At 50.8% G+C, this 15864-nt stretch overlaps 4 protein-coding genes across 4 annotated transcripts; 1 reads left to right on the top strand and 3 right to left on the bottom strand.

Moving 5' to 3' along the window:
* Positions 1-68: 68 nt before the first annotated feature.
* On the bottom strand, positions 69-1094 carry BP01DRAFT_375509 (SDR family NAD(P)-dependent oxidoreductase; the record flags this gene model as incomplete). Its single annotated transcript, XM_025576894.1, has 2 exons — positions 69-892; positions 1031-1094. 2 exons carry the CDS (start codon positions 1092-1094, stop codon positions 69-71), a joined length of 888 nt encoding a protein of 295 aa, XP_025429348.1.
* A 642-nt stretch (positions 1095-1736) lies between these two features.
* On the bottom strand, positions 1737-4248 carry BP01DRAFT_102924 (putative TBC domain protein). Its single transcript, XM_025570251.1, has 2 exons — positions 2868-4248; positions 1737-2815 (listed from the first exon to the last, which is right to left on the bottom strand). Exons 1-2 carry the CDS (start codon positions 4063-4065, stop codon positions 1749-1751), a joined length of 2265 nt encoding a protein of 754 aa, XP_025429347.1. The 5' UTR covers positions 4066-4248; the 3' UTR covers positions 1737-1748.
* A 4106-nt stretch (positions 4249-8354) lies between these two features.
* Positions 8355-10469, bottom strand: BP01DRAFT_300997 (telomerase reverse transcriptase; the record flags this gene model as incomplete). The annotated part of the gene is made up of 5 exons (XM_025572014.1): positions 8355-8825; positions 8877-9214; positions 9279-9530; positions 9591-9858; positions 10014-10469. 5 exons carry the CDS (start codon positions 10467-10469, stop codon positions 8355-8357), a joined length of 1785 nt encoding a protein of 594 aa, XP_025429346.1.
* Positions 10470-14126: 3657 nt separating this feature from the next.
* Positions 14127-14969, top strand: BP01DRAFT_424906 (uncharacterized protein; the record flags this gene model as incomplete). Its single annotated transcript, XM_025579724.1, has 4 exons — positions 14127-14279; positions 14480-14527; positions 14776-14884; positions 14914-14969. Exons 1-4 carry the CDS (start codon positions 14151-14153, stop codon positions 14967-14969), a joined length of 342 nt encoding a protein of 113 aa, XP_025429345.1. The 5' UTR covers positions 14127-14150.
* Between the last annotated feature and the right edge of the window lie 895 nt (positions 14970-15864).

Here is a 15864-nt window from a genome sequence, read left to right as displayed (position 1 = left end):
AAAAGAAGAAAATCACATTTTTGTCATTACAAGACATTAATCGTATCCATAGGCATTGATGTACACATTCAGACAGTTCCAGCCGCCAGAACATACCCTCCGTCCACGACCAGGGTCTGACCGTTCAAGTACTGGTTGGTAGCCGCAAACAAGACGGCACTGGCCATATCCTCATCCTTACCAGGCCGAGCAGCGGGGATCTTACCCTCATACTTCTCCTTCTCGAGCGCACTCTTCTGCTTCTCATCACTCTCCCCGGCCGTCATCTCACTCGGGAACACGCCGGGGGCGATGTTGTTGACGCGGATGCGCAAGCCGGAGCTGGCGATTTCATGGGCCAGCATCTTGGACAGATGCACGGCAGCGCCCTTGGAGGCGTTGTAGGCGAAGTGGTGCTGGCTGACCTTGACAATGCCCGAGATGCTGGTGATGTTGATCACGGTGCTGCTCCAGCCCTGGGTCTGCTCGCTGGCCTTCTGCAGCAGCGGCAGGAAGGCCGAGGTCATCAGGTAGGGGTGGACGACGTTGGTGCGGTAGACGCTCTCCCACTCCTCGGGCGAGGAGCCCTCGTCGAAGAGCGACTTGCTCAGGTCTGCGGCGTTCTCGTGCTCCGTCGTCTGGGTGCTGCTACTGATGCCCGCGTTGTTGATCAGGATGTCCAGCCGCGACTCGCGCGACTCGAGCTCCTGCACCAGCTTCTTGATGCTGGCCTTGTCCGTCACGTCCGCCGCCAGCGGGATGATCTCCCCCTTGGCAGACTTGCCGTACAACTCCGCCACCCGCTCCAGCTTCTCCGACGTGCGCCCCGTGATGTAGACTTTGCTGCCGTTGGTAGCCAGCGCCTGCGCGGCCATCAGGCCGATACCGCTGCCGCCGCCGGTAATAAGGGCCACTAATCGTCTCGTGTTAGTAAGACGTGTAGCACAAGACTCGAGCTGCCAATGCTGTTGAGTTTGAGTGTTGGGGATTGTCCAGTCATCAGGGATGTTTTTAAGGTGTAGCCAAAATATCACACGCGAGGGTGACGTACCCTTATCCTTCACATTGAACAGGCTCTCCAAGGTAAAGTTGGCGTTGCTGACTTCGGCCGCCATTTTGGTGTTTGAGTTCGCGAATTGAGGGGTGCTTGCTGTAAATAGGGTAGGTCGTGAGGTCGTGAATGTTCTGACTGCAGTAGTGCTGATGGGAGGAGAAAGACGACTATATAGTGTGGTTGAACGATGGCGTAATGATGCGCCGACGGAGCGTGGCAAGCGAACACTGCGATTGAACATGATGGCACCTCCACAGAATCTAGAGTAATCTACTGGCGTGATCGAGTGGGTTTAATGTAGGAGTGGTGGTGAGCTTCATCAGTATGACGTTTGGGCGCTGGGGCGGATGAAGTCATGGTGATGGATTCGGAGATGGGGAGGTAAACTTACTCCTTTGTCCGAGTCTAATGCTGTCTGTCCCTGTTGATCTCATCATCCCTCATCCATTTTAAAAGTCCTATGTATACCACAAGTCATGTGTCTATTCAGGGACGACTGTCCTTATGCATCTATCTACACTTAGCTTGTAGCCCGGCCAAGCTTGAAACAATTCGTCGAGGAACAACAGCACTTCCTATGTATACAGAGCGAGTTCGATTAACTACCCACTGGAATAAGACAGATCCAGTCCATCCTAGTATTAACAACTGCAGCTATGGTCCGCTGCAGCAGAATTATGTTCAAGATTAAAGAAACGAGAAGCGAATCAAGTAATCACCGAACCTTCCCTGCCTCTCTCACCTCGCTCATAAACCCATCCTCATCGCCTGCGGAGGAGAGCAGCCAGTAGTCACCAATGCCGGAAGATGCTAGACCACCACCACCAAAACCTGCCGACGTAGAAGCTGCTGGTGCACTGTGGCGTTGCTCCTTGTTACTGTTGGTTCCCGCCTGACGCGGTCCCCAACTTAGGATTCCCTGCACCGACCGTCGACTCTGATCGTCGGATTTCGTGAAGCCGAAGAGCTGCAACTGCAAACTGCCTAGAGTCGCAACTGCCGCGCGGATCATGATGCGGTCTCCTTCAAATACCCAGCAGTCCCAAACCCGGCTCAGACGCTCCAGGTCTAGTCCGTTTGTTAGGAGAGAGCGGAACATAGGCTCCCAGATTTCCTCGTCGCTAAGACGCAGTGTTTCATATAAATGCGTCGAGAGCCGTGGGAATTTGTATTTCAGCGTCGCGGACGCCAGGGAATATGTCCGACCGATAGCCCCGCGGTCGAGCGTCAAGAAGGCAACAGGAAGGGGGCGATTGAGCGCATTAGCCATTGCAAGGAACGCCGAAGCAGGCGACGGGAATTGAAGGACCAAGAGGGCTGCGATGGTATGCAGTCCGCTGATGTATCCCACATCGCTCCGATACATCGAATAGGCCTCCAGAACATCGATTAACGTCTCGCGGAGCGGACCGCCAGGCTGGAAAAGTTTCAAGTCGGGAAATGCCTTGGACACGTCCTGCTCAATGGCTCCGAACCACTCCCGCATTCGCTTGTTGCTCTCGCCTGTATCGTTGTCAGGGCGGGCGCGCACATCCTTGGCCCGTTGCAGTGCCTTTTTGTACGTTTCTTCGGAAAGAGCCAGCTCGTTGCCGATAGCCCGCTGCCAGGTTGACCCGCGGAGCCGCGGCGGCACACCGCGCCACCAGAGCTCTCGGGTGCGCGGCTCATGAATGACATTATCCCAGTTGGGATAGACATATTCGTCCCATATTTGTTGGAGAGTTTCCCGGGTATTGTCCTTTTCGCACTTCACGGAAGCAGCTTTAGCAGCTCGACGTTTGTCTGGGACAGATGTTAGTGATCTGGTGAGGGTTGTCGTTAAAGGAGAACTTACCTGCTTCCCGTGACTGCGCCATCATCTTTCTGTACTCCTTCAGATGCCGCTTCTCCTCCAAGGGGTCCTTCGGTGGTAGCCAGCTTGGCCGTGTCCGACTTAATACCTTTTCTTTCTCTTTGCTAATGGGCAAAGGGTCAATCATGATATTTGACTTTTGAAGTGGTGGCAGCTCAATCGGCGTTTTCGATCCCTGCTTCGAGTCCGTGCTAGACCTTAAAGAAGACAGCCCGCTCTGCAAAGTCTCTCCACGCCGACGCTCTCGCTCATCAGCGTGGAATTCCAGCGCTTCAGTGATGATTCGAGCCTCTTCCGACAGGTCTGACATCATGCTGTTATATGAGTAGGCTCGGGGATTGCGTGGAGAGATCTGACCTCGTTCCGGCCCCGCAGAGCTGGAACGTGCCTTGGATCGAGCGTTTCGGGACGTGGGCGATCGCGAACCTGAGGGGGATTTTGGAAGAGTTACATCTGAGACAGAATGCGACAGAGGTAATGGCCGGGGACCAGGACTGCGACCGCTTGGACTTGTGCTCCGGGACGGGGCTCGATCTTGCATCGGACGAGGGGAAATGGGAACGTTCCAGAGACTGGCATCTTCAGGCAAATCATCATCAGAATCGTGATATTCCTCCTCAAGATCTTTAAGTGTTCTCCGAGTACGCTGCCAGGATGGTTTTCGGTTGAGTGTTGGGGGAGTAGCAGGCGTCAAGGACAAGCTGTGCGTGGAAGGGGAGGATCCTAAGTTCGAAGTAGGTCGCAACGGCGAGTTCGATCGCGACCGACGGGGTTTAGATACTTGCAGCGGTGCGTGCTTGCCCAATGTGGCATCCCGCTGAGTCCCGGTCGTGACGCCGTGCCCGCCACGGCCCGGTTGGGCCAAGGATCCATTGGTCTGTCCGGGCAATTTACTCGGTTTCGTGGCGGTCAGGTCGCGGGTCGTGACCACAGCCGATTTGGCTTGCATCCTGGTCGGAAATGTCTGCGTGATGCTGCCTGCTCGGCTGAAGGGTACCTTGGTTTCCATATAGGTGATTTGCGCTTCGTCTTCAAGGTCAACTTCTTCGAAATTGGAGATATCGGTGAAAAGAGCCTCGGGGCCTGAGTGTTGGGAGGAAGAACGGAAAGAAGACGATTTAGAGGACTTGGACCCGGTCAGATCGGGCGGAGAGTTCGGAGTCGAGCAAATAGTCGTCATCGCGGAGATTACTTCGATTCCGGGGACTGCTTGCTCCAGCAGCAGGAAAGACGAAACCGACGATAGACTTCTGGGGAGCTGTACACGGTCGGTCTAAACGAGAAATCACAGAGGTTTCGATCGCGCCGCGAGCGTTGACCAAAGCAAGACAAAAGGTAGATATATGAATCGTCCGACGTCGCAGGTTGATATACACGAAGAATTGCGGTCGAATGGCAGTCGCGCCCAAATGAGCACCGGACCACGGGAGTTTATTCGGGGGTCAAGAACAGTTCAACTGCTAGACAGGGAGAACAGGAGTTAGCTGGCGAGAATGAGCGCATTGGGGGCCGCAACAGCAGGGGGGGGGGGGGAGAGAGAGGGATGAGAAAAGGAGACGGGAGAGGTACCGAACACCAACTACAGTGAGAGCCGGAGAACGAAGGAATAGACAGTAGAAGAGATACGATTGTTCAACGATCGACTGACAAGCGAAGGACAGGAATGTAGGGAAACGAAAGGAATAACAGATGGAAGGAGGAAAGAAATGAGGAAGAGATGGAATAAAGAGTTGGACAAAGCGGAAACAGAAGAAGGGGAAGGGGAGGAGGAGAATTAGAAGAACAAATGAACGGGGGGGGATAAACTAAAGTGACGGGGAAATGATGAACTTGCTGCATCCGGTGATGGAGAGTGGAGGAGGATGGAGAGAGAGAGTGGGAGGGAGAGACAGAGAGTGGATGCAACTTCGTGAGTTGGTAATACACATACGGGAGGTAATCGTCGAGCTCCTCTACATGAGCCACCACTGTGCATAATAAGAATTAGAAGCCTCATGTTATACTGTATGTACAGTACACACTACACCCGTACCACTGTGTACGCCCAGTGCGCCCCAGGAGGTTAGCCAGGCTGCTGGCACCTGCTAACTAACTAGCTATGAACTAGACTGTTCCTTGTCTAGTTCAATCGTCGACAGTGTCCACTGTTATTGTCGGCGACGGTCTCGCCAATCCGCTAACACCGCACCAAATGAAGCCCCAGCGATACCATTTTCACCTTACAAGCTTCATTGGCTGGCTTCAGGCAGGATGAGTTCCAGTATATGCCGCCCCTCTCTTGTTCAATTTTACCAGAAGATTACCGGCTCTCACGGGTTAGCTTACCTTGCACATACCAGATACAGATAAATCTGCTGAGCTTCGAAACCGTTGTGACTCTGTGAGTAGCATCCAGGACACCAAAGACGAGAGATCGCAACCGGCCCGCTCTTTCATCAAGAAATGAGGAACTCCCGGGGGAGAAGCAACAGATGCAACGCACCGCCACAGGATCGCTGGTCTGCGAGGAGGTGCTGCTACTCTCTTCAGACGCACTCGGTATGTACTAGACAATAAGGTAAGTTCACAATTGCTGCTCCATATTGAATTTGCCTCCCCCTTTTCAGCTTCTCATCTCTCAATTTTCATCTTCGTTATTATGAAAGGCCTCAAGACTATCCCTTCCTTCTTGCTGTTCTTATTTTTCTTCACTATTTCCCCCCTGGTCCAGAGAATCGTTCGTCCCTGTGGCCGAGGTTCCGTGGTATGTCCGTCTGGGGATTGCCAGGTACGTACCGTACGGCAACGAGCAGCTTCGGGGGGTGGACCGCCACTGACCTCGGTGGAGGGGATGATTTTGCGGTACCTGAATTCTCGAGAGGAACGAATCTCCACCGCAAAGCAAAAGCTACTAACTACGGAGTAGTCGCTTTGACTCTGACCCGTATTGGACGATCCACGCTTGCGGTAGTTCGGTCTATTGGACGAAACGGATTGAAGTGGTAAAGGTTAAGTAACCCACCCACTACTGTTACATCCCACATACACACACACACACACAACCACCCCCCCCCCCCCCGGAAACAACAAAATGAAATGTCATGGAAGCAGAACAATAAATGCAATTTCATTTAACTAATTCTGTCTGCTGCGGTCGGATCCGTGGGGGGCTTCATCTCCGTCCACGGCCACAAAAAAATAAGTCAATCTCAGACACCATGAGATCTCATTTCCACGGACCGGCCGAGATTGCCGATCAACGGACCACTCTTTACCTGCTGGCGGATAGCCCGGATTTCCTGCTTCCGTCGTCTCTGTAGTAACCTTGTCGTCATTCAAATCCATCCTCTGAACCGGTTCCCGCACAATGCGAACCATGATATCTGATTACATCACTGTTCTTCTGGAACCCTGTTCATACAAACAATATCCCAGACGGGGGCCTAAGTTACTAGCTACTTCGAGACCTTGACTCCATAATCCCACCTATTAGTCTCCTCACTCAAGGTAGAAAGCGTACGGTCGCTCAGCCAAGCGAGCGCCACGGAAACGCCTCCCGGGAGTCTATCAGAACTTCCACTTGTCATAGACGGCATTGCCGCGGCGCACCACTGAGACCAGCCGGGCAGCGGTGGCCGTTGACTTGGGATGGGTCTCGCGTATAAAGCCTTGCAGCCAACGCAGGACAGCGGCATACCGCGTCTGCTTGCGGCCAAGGACTGCTTGAAACGCTGCTGCCGCTAAGTACTCAACCTCGGACGGTTGCGCAGAACATATCGCGGCCGAGTTGACCTTCTCTTGTCGCCGACCAAGAATCAGACGATTGGCTAGATACGTGAGATCACGTATGATTCGAATTACCACCTCTTGGGTAGGCTGCGCTCGTACGGACAGTAAACGCATGTACCGGTACATCTTCATGCCTGAGATGACAAAGCTTGCATACAAATTCGCCAACGCGACTTCGACCGAGTTGTGCTGGGTATCCAGGTACATCGGATGCATGAGTGCCTTGAAAGACGTTAGTGTCTTGCGGTGCAGGGAGCGGGCGGGCGTTCGTGTCGAATCCACAGTCAGGGAATTGGCCAAACTCGCCGCCGCCGATTCACCTCCGTCGAGAATTCGATCGTGGTCCTTGTGCAGCTCTAATGTGCGGAAGTCGATCAGACTACCACAGTACGGAAACAACCTAGCGTCTACGATGCGGGGAATATGCGCGCCATCCACCTTAATGGAGAAGTTGACGAGACTCTTGGCTGGGTTTACCGAGATCCCATACGCTGGCAGGCCCCGGATCATCACTAGCAAGAAACGCTTGGCCTGGGCGAGGTCCGTCGTGATGAGTAGAAAGTCATCGATCAGGCGAAGAAGCAGGGTTTCGTCGGGTTGAAGAAAGTTCAAAACCTCCCGTTCCATATCCGCGTAGAAGAGATTGCACAGCAGACTGGAGATTACTGAGCCCTGGGGAATACCGCTGCGCTGGCGGAAATAACGCTCCCCGAACTTAACCAAGTTATTTCGCACATGCTCCTCGAGGAGATCGAGTAGATCGTACGTCTGCTTCTCTGAATGCCAGAATGTGTCCACAAAGACGGTATTTCTTCGTTGGCTCGTGCCTCCTCTGCTGACCAGCTTTTCCAAATGCTGGGGATTACTGGTTGGAGCTGCTCGTCCCACCCATCTCTTCCAGGCCCGGCTTTGCCGCTGCTGATGGAGTGGCCACGTATTGTTGAAATCCTCTGCCGGTTTCATCTCGACGTACTTCGTTATATGATAAGCCTCTGCAGAGACTAGTTTGTCAATAAGCTGAACCATGCTTTCCTGTGGGATACTGTCAAAGCAGGATTGGATGTCAAGTTTGACCAAGTACAGCCGAGGCAATGAAGGTGAGACTACAGCCTCCGGCTGTCGAGCGAGTAAGCTCTTTTTGAACACCTTCAGCCGAGAATGCAACTCGCCAACTGAGTGTAGACAGGAACCCATTTGGGCGGGGTGGTGCATCCTCTCGTAGTTCAGCACACTATGGATAGGGCTGACTGTAGAGTTGACAGTGCTTTTGGTTGATGGCATCCGTCTCTTGAGATTCACAATAGGGCGGATACCAGTAGCTTTGGGTAAAAGCCTCAAAGAACCATACCCGAGCGTCCTTTGGCGTAGCACCTTTTGAGCTATTTCCGGCATCAATTCTTCAAACATGTTTGCCTGCATTTCAGCTAGCGGCTTTTCAGTCAGGGTGCGCCAGACGTCGTGTCGGAAATAGAACAACCGGTTCCGATGGCACTGGGACTCAGTGACATAGAACGCTGCCCGAACCAGAGGGATGAGAATAGACTCGAACAAGTAATATATGAACTCATGAAGCAGTTCGGTACGTTTCTGCAGGTCGGAGAGCGAAAGTTTAGGATGTGATCGATCAGCTGGAAGTTGATGGCGGCCAGCACCGGGACCGAGCCAGGATATGCAAGATATCTGCAATTAAAAATCCGCCCGTCAGTATGCATGACACGAGTTGGATTTGAGTTTGCGCAAACGAACCTTAACCCCCTTACACACTTCCTGGAGACTCAGGTTTTCGAACCGTCGCATACGAATAAATTCGTCGACATTCTTCAGAATCACACTTTGATTGTTGATTCCGTTCTGCCCAGTCCCATAGAATTGTGGTGGAATCAACTTTCGGATCACAGCTTGGCAATAGGCCGAAACAGAAGAGGCAGGGGTCGCGTAGTACGTCAAACTGGGCTTTGATACCACAGCCGGCTCGCTCACCAGATTCACTGTATCAACTGTGGGTCGTGGGATAGAACATGATGTCTTCTGGGCTTCTGAGACAGCAGCATCCGCATGTAGAGCTTGTTTTCCCGGCCCTTCAAGCTGAGTTATCAACTTTGCGGACCCAACTGGATTCGATTGAAAACTCGACTGGGAGTCGTAGGCGCCGAATTTCCAGGGGCCAACGTTCTACACTTTTTAGCTTATCTTGTCGATAGCAGGGTTACAAGCTGCACATACCGCTGGAGAACAATAATAGTCCAACAAGTATCTGTACTGGCAACGTTTATGACGATGAAGTATCTGTTGAACCAGGTCTAAAGCCTGTCCTCGAAGACGTTTTGGGATATCTGCCAGCGGAACTTCATCATTTGTATCCTGATGCACACAATTTGAGGCAATCCATCTTCGCTTTCGCGATCTGGCTGCAATTTCATCTTCGCGCGAAAGGTATTTCGAGTCATTCTCGGGGTCAGGATTGAACACGTTTGTCAGTCCGAATTGTGAAGGGAAGATGTGTTGCATAACATGTATGGCTCTCCACTGCGATTTAGGATAGGGACATCGATTAAGAACATCTAAACCACTGGTAAATATACTGATCGCGATGGATTGCTCTGAGATTGTATGGCATTGACTTACGGCTTCCTAACCCCGGTTGTGACTTCCAGTTATTGGCTTTTTTGGGGAAAGCGTAAAGCATGCGGTACCGATTAAAGAAAATCGAATTCGGCGTTCGACGTTGTGGTTGTTGGTCGGAATGGCTGCCTACCTTTTTTTCTTGCTGGCCATCCGCAATTACTGAGGATTTCCCCTCAGAGCGGGTGCGGGTTGGCTTCAAGGATAGATGTTGTGGCTTATTGAATATGGGTTCAAGCTTCTCCAAGGATTGTCCTAGGAGTTCAGTAGTCAATACACATAGCTCTTCGACATTAGCCGGTGAAGATTGCATACCGCAGATTTGATGATAGATGCCTTTACGTGAGTCTAAGGCTACGAAAATCCCACAATCACATAAGAGACGCAGCATAATAATTTCACCATTGCTGCCCACCAACCCCAAGACCTCCGTCCAAGGAGAACTCTTTAGCTTCTGAACATTTTCGTTTGGGAAGAACGTCTCGAAGGGATTTCGGAATCCCCGAGTCAGGAGATGATGTGGCCTTTTCTTGGTTTCCGAGAGAAATGGCTTCCAGATCAACTGTATGGCACGATCTACGAGCTGTAGGACCAAAGTCAGCATTCCTGTAAGAGTATCCATGCATTGTTGCGTTCCGAAAGTAGCTTGCCAGGAGTGAAGTCTTAGAAGCTAGGCCGCAAGCGACCACAAGGCTGGTAGAAAACCCAACGCCACTATTGCTGGGATGTAATGCTCACCTCTGCTTGTGCACATGGCGGACCAGTGTCTGTGCTGTCCAGTTGAGAGTGGGGTTGCGATTTGCGCAACGCAGCCAGCTCTTGACCTCGTTCCTGATCACATGCAATAGCTGAATCTTGTGGGATGCCCACCAGTGTGGAATCGAGCAGAGTGGCTAAACCACACTGTGAGCTTAATGACAATTTATCCGCGCCTTCTGAAAGGTCGGCTCTGATCGATGCGATCCTTCGGCGGCGAGAACGTGAGGCTGCTGGTATCTGGCGTAAGAGGAACTGCCTCAAAGTTACCACTTCATTATAGTAGAGCGATATAACCGGGTGGGTGATTTCGGTCGCACGGTCAGAGGCGAAGCCACTCTGATCCCTAAAATCAGTGGAGGCTGCAGTGATGCGTGTCTGCGACGAATGGGCTTGCGCACGCTTGCCCTTCACGGGCCTCTTCCTCTTTTTCCCCATATGACTCCAATGGAATCACTTCACTCGACCGAGAGGCAGATCACCCGGTCTCTCTGCTGGAGTAGAAACTACTGTGTATGACGGAAGCCAATGACCCAGTCAATGGTAAGATAGGTTGATACCTTATCTATTGGCGAACGAGGAAGCGCGCGGTCGGGGACGCGTCAGGAACGCGACACGAGGAGTACTAAGCGAAAAAATAAGGACAAAAAGGCATAGGCTCTCCCAATTACCAGTACTAATGCCGAGCCAGCACCGTATCAACCCATGGCGTGTAGTGATGGTCTTTCACTGATAATGACTCTGTAGTCCGTACAAGCTAGCAAGATACGGAGGAGTTGCGGAGTACTCCGTACTTACTAATTACCAGTGACTAACTAACTACGGACACCTACACACGTAACCTAAGAAAAGGCGACAGCCTTGCGGTCCCTTATTTTTCTCCAGTTTGACGATCCATGTGAGCTATTCCGTTTTGGGTGATCTAGTAAAGATGCTTGTCCGCAGTGCGGTGGTGGTGTTTTACAGTGAGACAAAAGAAAAATAGAACACCCCACTCTTCAACAACGCGACTATCCCTTCCATGGAACCCATCTTCAATAGTTAAGTATTGACGGACTTTGAGGCTGGGTAGGTACAAGTTGCAGACTTAGTACGAAGTAGTATTCTTGCAATGCGCATAGCCAAAGAAAGGGGAAAGAAGAGGGGAAGGGGGTAGGTACTCTGTCTTCATTGAATCTATCGACGTATTCTCTCGCTCCCCGTCTAGAACGCAGTGCGATCCTGCAGCCCGCGAACTCTAATACATTTAGGGTGTTGAGGCGATCGCCTATTGAGTATTGTCTACATAAACCTTGACCAATTTGCGATATGTCTATATTCTAGGCTGTGAAATCCTACTCTGTATTTCAGTGAGTTGCCAGGGGTGCAGATCGTTCAGCACAAAATAACAACGATCGTGAGGCCCACGTATGGTTTGAAACTGCCGACCAGTCATCTTTGCACATAGGGGTAAGAACACTAGGGGAATCCTCGGTACACACACTATTTAGCATTGAGCTGGATGATCTTGTGGGCTACAATATACTAGAAGTGGTGAACAGAACGATTGCTTCAGGTGCCTTGCCAATGGTAAACCATGAAAACCTTTTCAAGCGACTGCCGATCTTTATTCCGTACTGGCTCAACAACCAGTAGACACCACCGAGAAAATACGCCTCGTCGTCGAATTCATCGAGTGCTACGGTAAACGACTTCCATATTAGTTTCACCGGAAGGTTTCGAATTTGATGGGATCCCATTTCGATGCTGTCCCTCGCAGCCAGCGTTTGCAGGTGTCTGTCAAAAGGGATGCGGATGCAAGAGAGCGACATCCGGCGGGCCGACGGGTGGCTAGTAATAACAGTCATTATTGATTGAACTCCCTCCGTTGTATTCCGTACATGTATTCCAGTAGGAGGGGGGAAATGTCCGATGCAGGCGTCTAGACACTCAAAACCTTGCGGAAATTCTGCTGTCTGCTACAGCTTGACATGTCTACATTATTCATGATATTTCCCTTTGGCAAATGTGCTGTCGAGTGAAGACAGAACCGCCGAGATTTGTCTTCATCTTATTTTGTCGCCGCCTTTGTTTCACAGGACAAAAAGCCACGAGTGATCGGATAATGCATGGGAATCTCGGACCCTTCAGTCAAATAGACCAGGAGATCGTGGCTCTGGAAGAGTTAGTAGTCCGTAGATATGGGGTAAAAGGGGAAGAGACAGGGGGCTAGTCACGAGTTGGCGACGAGACCACCCAATAAAAAGAGGATTACAATGAGGTTGTTCTCCGGCAATAATAACCCCGATTATCATACATAGCAATATTCATAGCCATGGGTGCTCGCACGGACAAGGATGGTCGGCTGTGCCAGATCCTTGGAACGACGGTGGTCTAGAAAGGTCGTCGCGCTAGGCTTTAGCTGCGGCCTACGTCGCAAGAAGAAAACCACCGTCGCACCGCGGTCCCACAACATCAGCCTCGCGATCCGGTATGCTCTCCTAATTGCGTCGAGATCGTTAGTGTTATCTCCGCGGAGACTGGGGAATTCCTATTGATAGACCTACTTAATGCTGAGAGTTTATTGTATGGTCCATACTGGTTCGAGTCTGTTTTCATTACGGATATGAGAAAAGAATAGCAAGCCCTCAAGCTTCGCCCTGGGGATGCAAATGTCCTGTAAGACACGTTCGTCGAAGAGAGGCGGTGTGACTCCAGGGACATCCTTGACTGTGAAAGACAGGGATACCTCCGCTAAATGTGCTCTTTATCCTCGAGGAGCACGTAGAGACTGACCAGCCAGTGAGATATCAAATATCGTCTCCAGTCATCTGCCCTCGCTAGACGTCCTCAAGATGGGCATCATCGGATGGGGCCAGTCAGGTACAATGCATCAATTTCTCTGTCCTAAAGTGTCGAGGCTGGTTTATATGTCCGGGAAGGACATTGGTCCAGTGCAGATGCAGGCTGCAAACGAAAATGGTCATTCTGCCATCAGGGGTCACACCTTAGAAGAGCTTTGTATCCCAGGGAAGGTTCGCTCAATCGATGACATGCAAAGAGACTTCTTGTGTAGGAGGAGCACATGTGCGGACTAACTCGAATCTGAACCACCAATACAGCACATCAGTGCATGCAGACAAGTTCGAACTATAGAACCTACAGTATTTTCATACCCTAGCCACAAGCCCCACCTGGCATCGCAATCGGTCTTCCTTAGGTTCAACTGATCTAACTAGGATAGTCGACTAAAATGACTGAATAACATGGCTCTTGTCCTGTGTACCATCAGGGTTTTCATTTTCGCCTATCTTGTCGAAGCATTCGCTGTGCGACCGTGATATTAGCCTATTGGGGCAGTTCTCACTGCGCTCGTGGTCACTGATGAGGTTGGGCCGAACCTTTCTTGCACCTTCTCACTGTCACTGTCGTAGACCAATATAAGCAGAACATGGTGCGGGCTCGGAAACAGCTTGCGAAATTCAGAGGGGAGTCAACTTCCGATGGCACGGTCATCCGTCGTCCATTCATCACCTGCTTATGCTAGCTCTCTGTAATCTCTGGGGATTACAGGTCACAGACGCTGATTAGTGACTTGGCTTGGCGTGGATTACTATGCAGGGCCATGACGCACATGGCAGGGTATTGCTGAGTTGTATCATTGCTCGTTGACGACTTGACATCCTAGTAAGTAATCAGAAGTGGAAAATGTTATTTGAACGAGTCATTTCTCAAAAAACTGCGGACGTGAGGAACTAGCACAGGATGATTAGTATATATAGCACCGCAACAGGTCATCGAAGTCAAGTCGAGCCCTTGATTGCCATTACATCTCCAAGTCAATGATGAACGTAGATGATGTAGGCATAATGTAGGTAGTTACAGTACCTTCAACTACGGAGTAGTCCTCAATACCTGAACGATAGACGCATGGCGAACAAAGCTCGGCGAGGAAGACGTTCCATGGAACCCCCGAAGGGACGACGAGTCCCGATCCGCCTAACACCACCAACAACTGTATCTTTCATGAAAGGGAATGACTAAGTTCATATGCCAACTTCTTTATGGCTTCCATGCTCACCCAGACCACACCAGATCAATCAGATTCTGTCGTCTTTCAGACTACGGAATATTCTCACCATGCCAGTTTCTATCTGTGGTCAGGCAGATGCGAGCCTACCTATCAAGTTGATTTCCGCAGGGGGTACCGCCACAGGATTCGTGGGAAGGTTGAAAAGTCGACTCATCAATACCTCACTCCTCTACTCTGTAGGTATATTGCCCACACGTTGCCCCCCTCCTCGTCACTCCATACCAGGACTCAAGCCTTGGGTTCAACATCTGCAGGACGAGGAGCCAAAAAAGATGCGTATGATCGCTTGTTGTTACAATTTCTCGAAGGCTGAGCCAAAGGCTGAGCCGACGGGCGAAATAGCGATGACTAGGTCTGGATAAACACCGGTAAATAGCCTCACAAAATTCTGATTCTTGTACCCTATCCTTTCATCGCCTTGTTAGTGAGTTTCTTTCGTCACTAAACCCTCGGCGGTTTAAATTGGCTGGGACCGTTCAAGTCTGTAGGGGCCCTTGGGCTAACATTGTTATTATTATCCTCATTATTATTAGTATGATTATTACGGAGTACTGTGCCACAGTACACATTTCCTATATCACTTTTCTTTGGCTAGTACTAGTTCTAGAAGGGGAGGGGGGTTGCTGCATAATTCTTTTTCTGCACACCCGTCAAGTCACCTTTTCGTCTCAGATTGTGGTCGAATCCCTGGGTGGACTCCCCTCGCTTTTACTCCTGATTATCCACCTTCTCCGCACCCACTCTCAAACCCAAGGTCGATTCTTGCCGTCACTAGTACACAGTAGGTTACTCTAGTTAGTCGCTCACCAGTACCAATGATTACCGACGCATCGAGTAATCTGTACGGTGCACCATGTACGGAGTAACGAATTCTTGTTCCCTTACCCTACCAAAATCAATGGAGAAATTCTCGAATCCCAGAAAAACTAAATCGAAACTAAATCGAGAAAAAAAGAAAGAAGAGAAAAATAAGAACAACAAAAAAAATACTATTCAACCACTAACTCCGTAGAACGACGAACGTACACCCTTCATCAAACGGGGGCATCTGAAAGTAGTCGGCCCACCTGCAGCCCTTCCCAATCGATAGGAAGCAACCCGACACTGGATCTGGGCTTTTCTGTCGATTACTTGATGGGTGCTGTGGAATTGCTGTCCGTCATTCATCCATGATTGAATGGATGTTTGATTTATTCTGTTCCTCTTTTATTTGACTGCGGTCTTACCCTGCCATTTTGACCTCAACACACCCCTCCCCTCTCGGCCCGCTTGTTACCTTCTCTCCCACACCCTCTTTCTTCTCTTGCTTTCACCATTAACCTCTAGCTTTACATCCCCTCACCCCTGCTCGACGCCGTGCAAACGTTTGTCCCGCCCCGTCGTCTGACCTGACATGAAATTGTTCTTGCCGCTGCTTTTCTCCTGTCGTCCTTTACCCACCCTGGGGTCCTATTGCTGACAGACGGCTGTCTCGCAGTTTGTTGTTCCTTCAGAACAAGCTGCTTCGCATCTTAGCGTTCGACCTGCTCCGCTTCTATTTTGAGCCCAGCAGCTTGACAAATCTTCCGGTCTTCGGGGGTCCAGCTTTGGAATCATCCCTCTGGTCTGGAGGTCTCAACTTGTCTCAAATATGACGCCGTGCTCGGGTGGTACTATCCGGTGATGAATGCCTTATAGTTCTGGCCCGGTATTCCTGCAACCTCATCGGTGGCCTACCAGCGGCGAACAACGCATCAAGAGATTCGTACCTTTGACCTGGAA

This window comes from Aspergillus saccharolyticus, assembly GCF_003184585.1.
Source record: "Aspergillus saccharolyticus JOP 1030-1 unplaced genomic scaffold BP01scaffold_27, whole genome shotgun sequence".
Classification (NCBI taxonomy): Eukaryota; Fungi; Ascomycota; class Eurotiomycetes; order Eurotiales; family Aspergillaceae; genus Aspergillus; species Aspergillus saccharolyticus.
The sequence above is the reverse complement of the archived record's forward strand: the minus strand, read 5'-3'. Positions and strand labels throughout refer to the sequence as shown.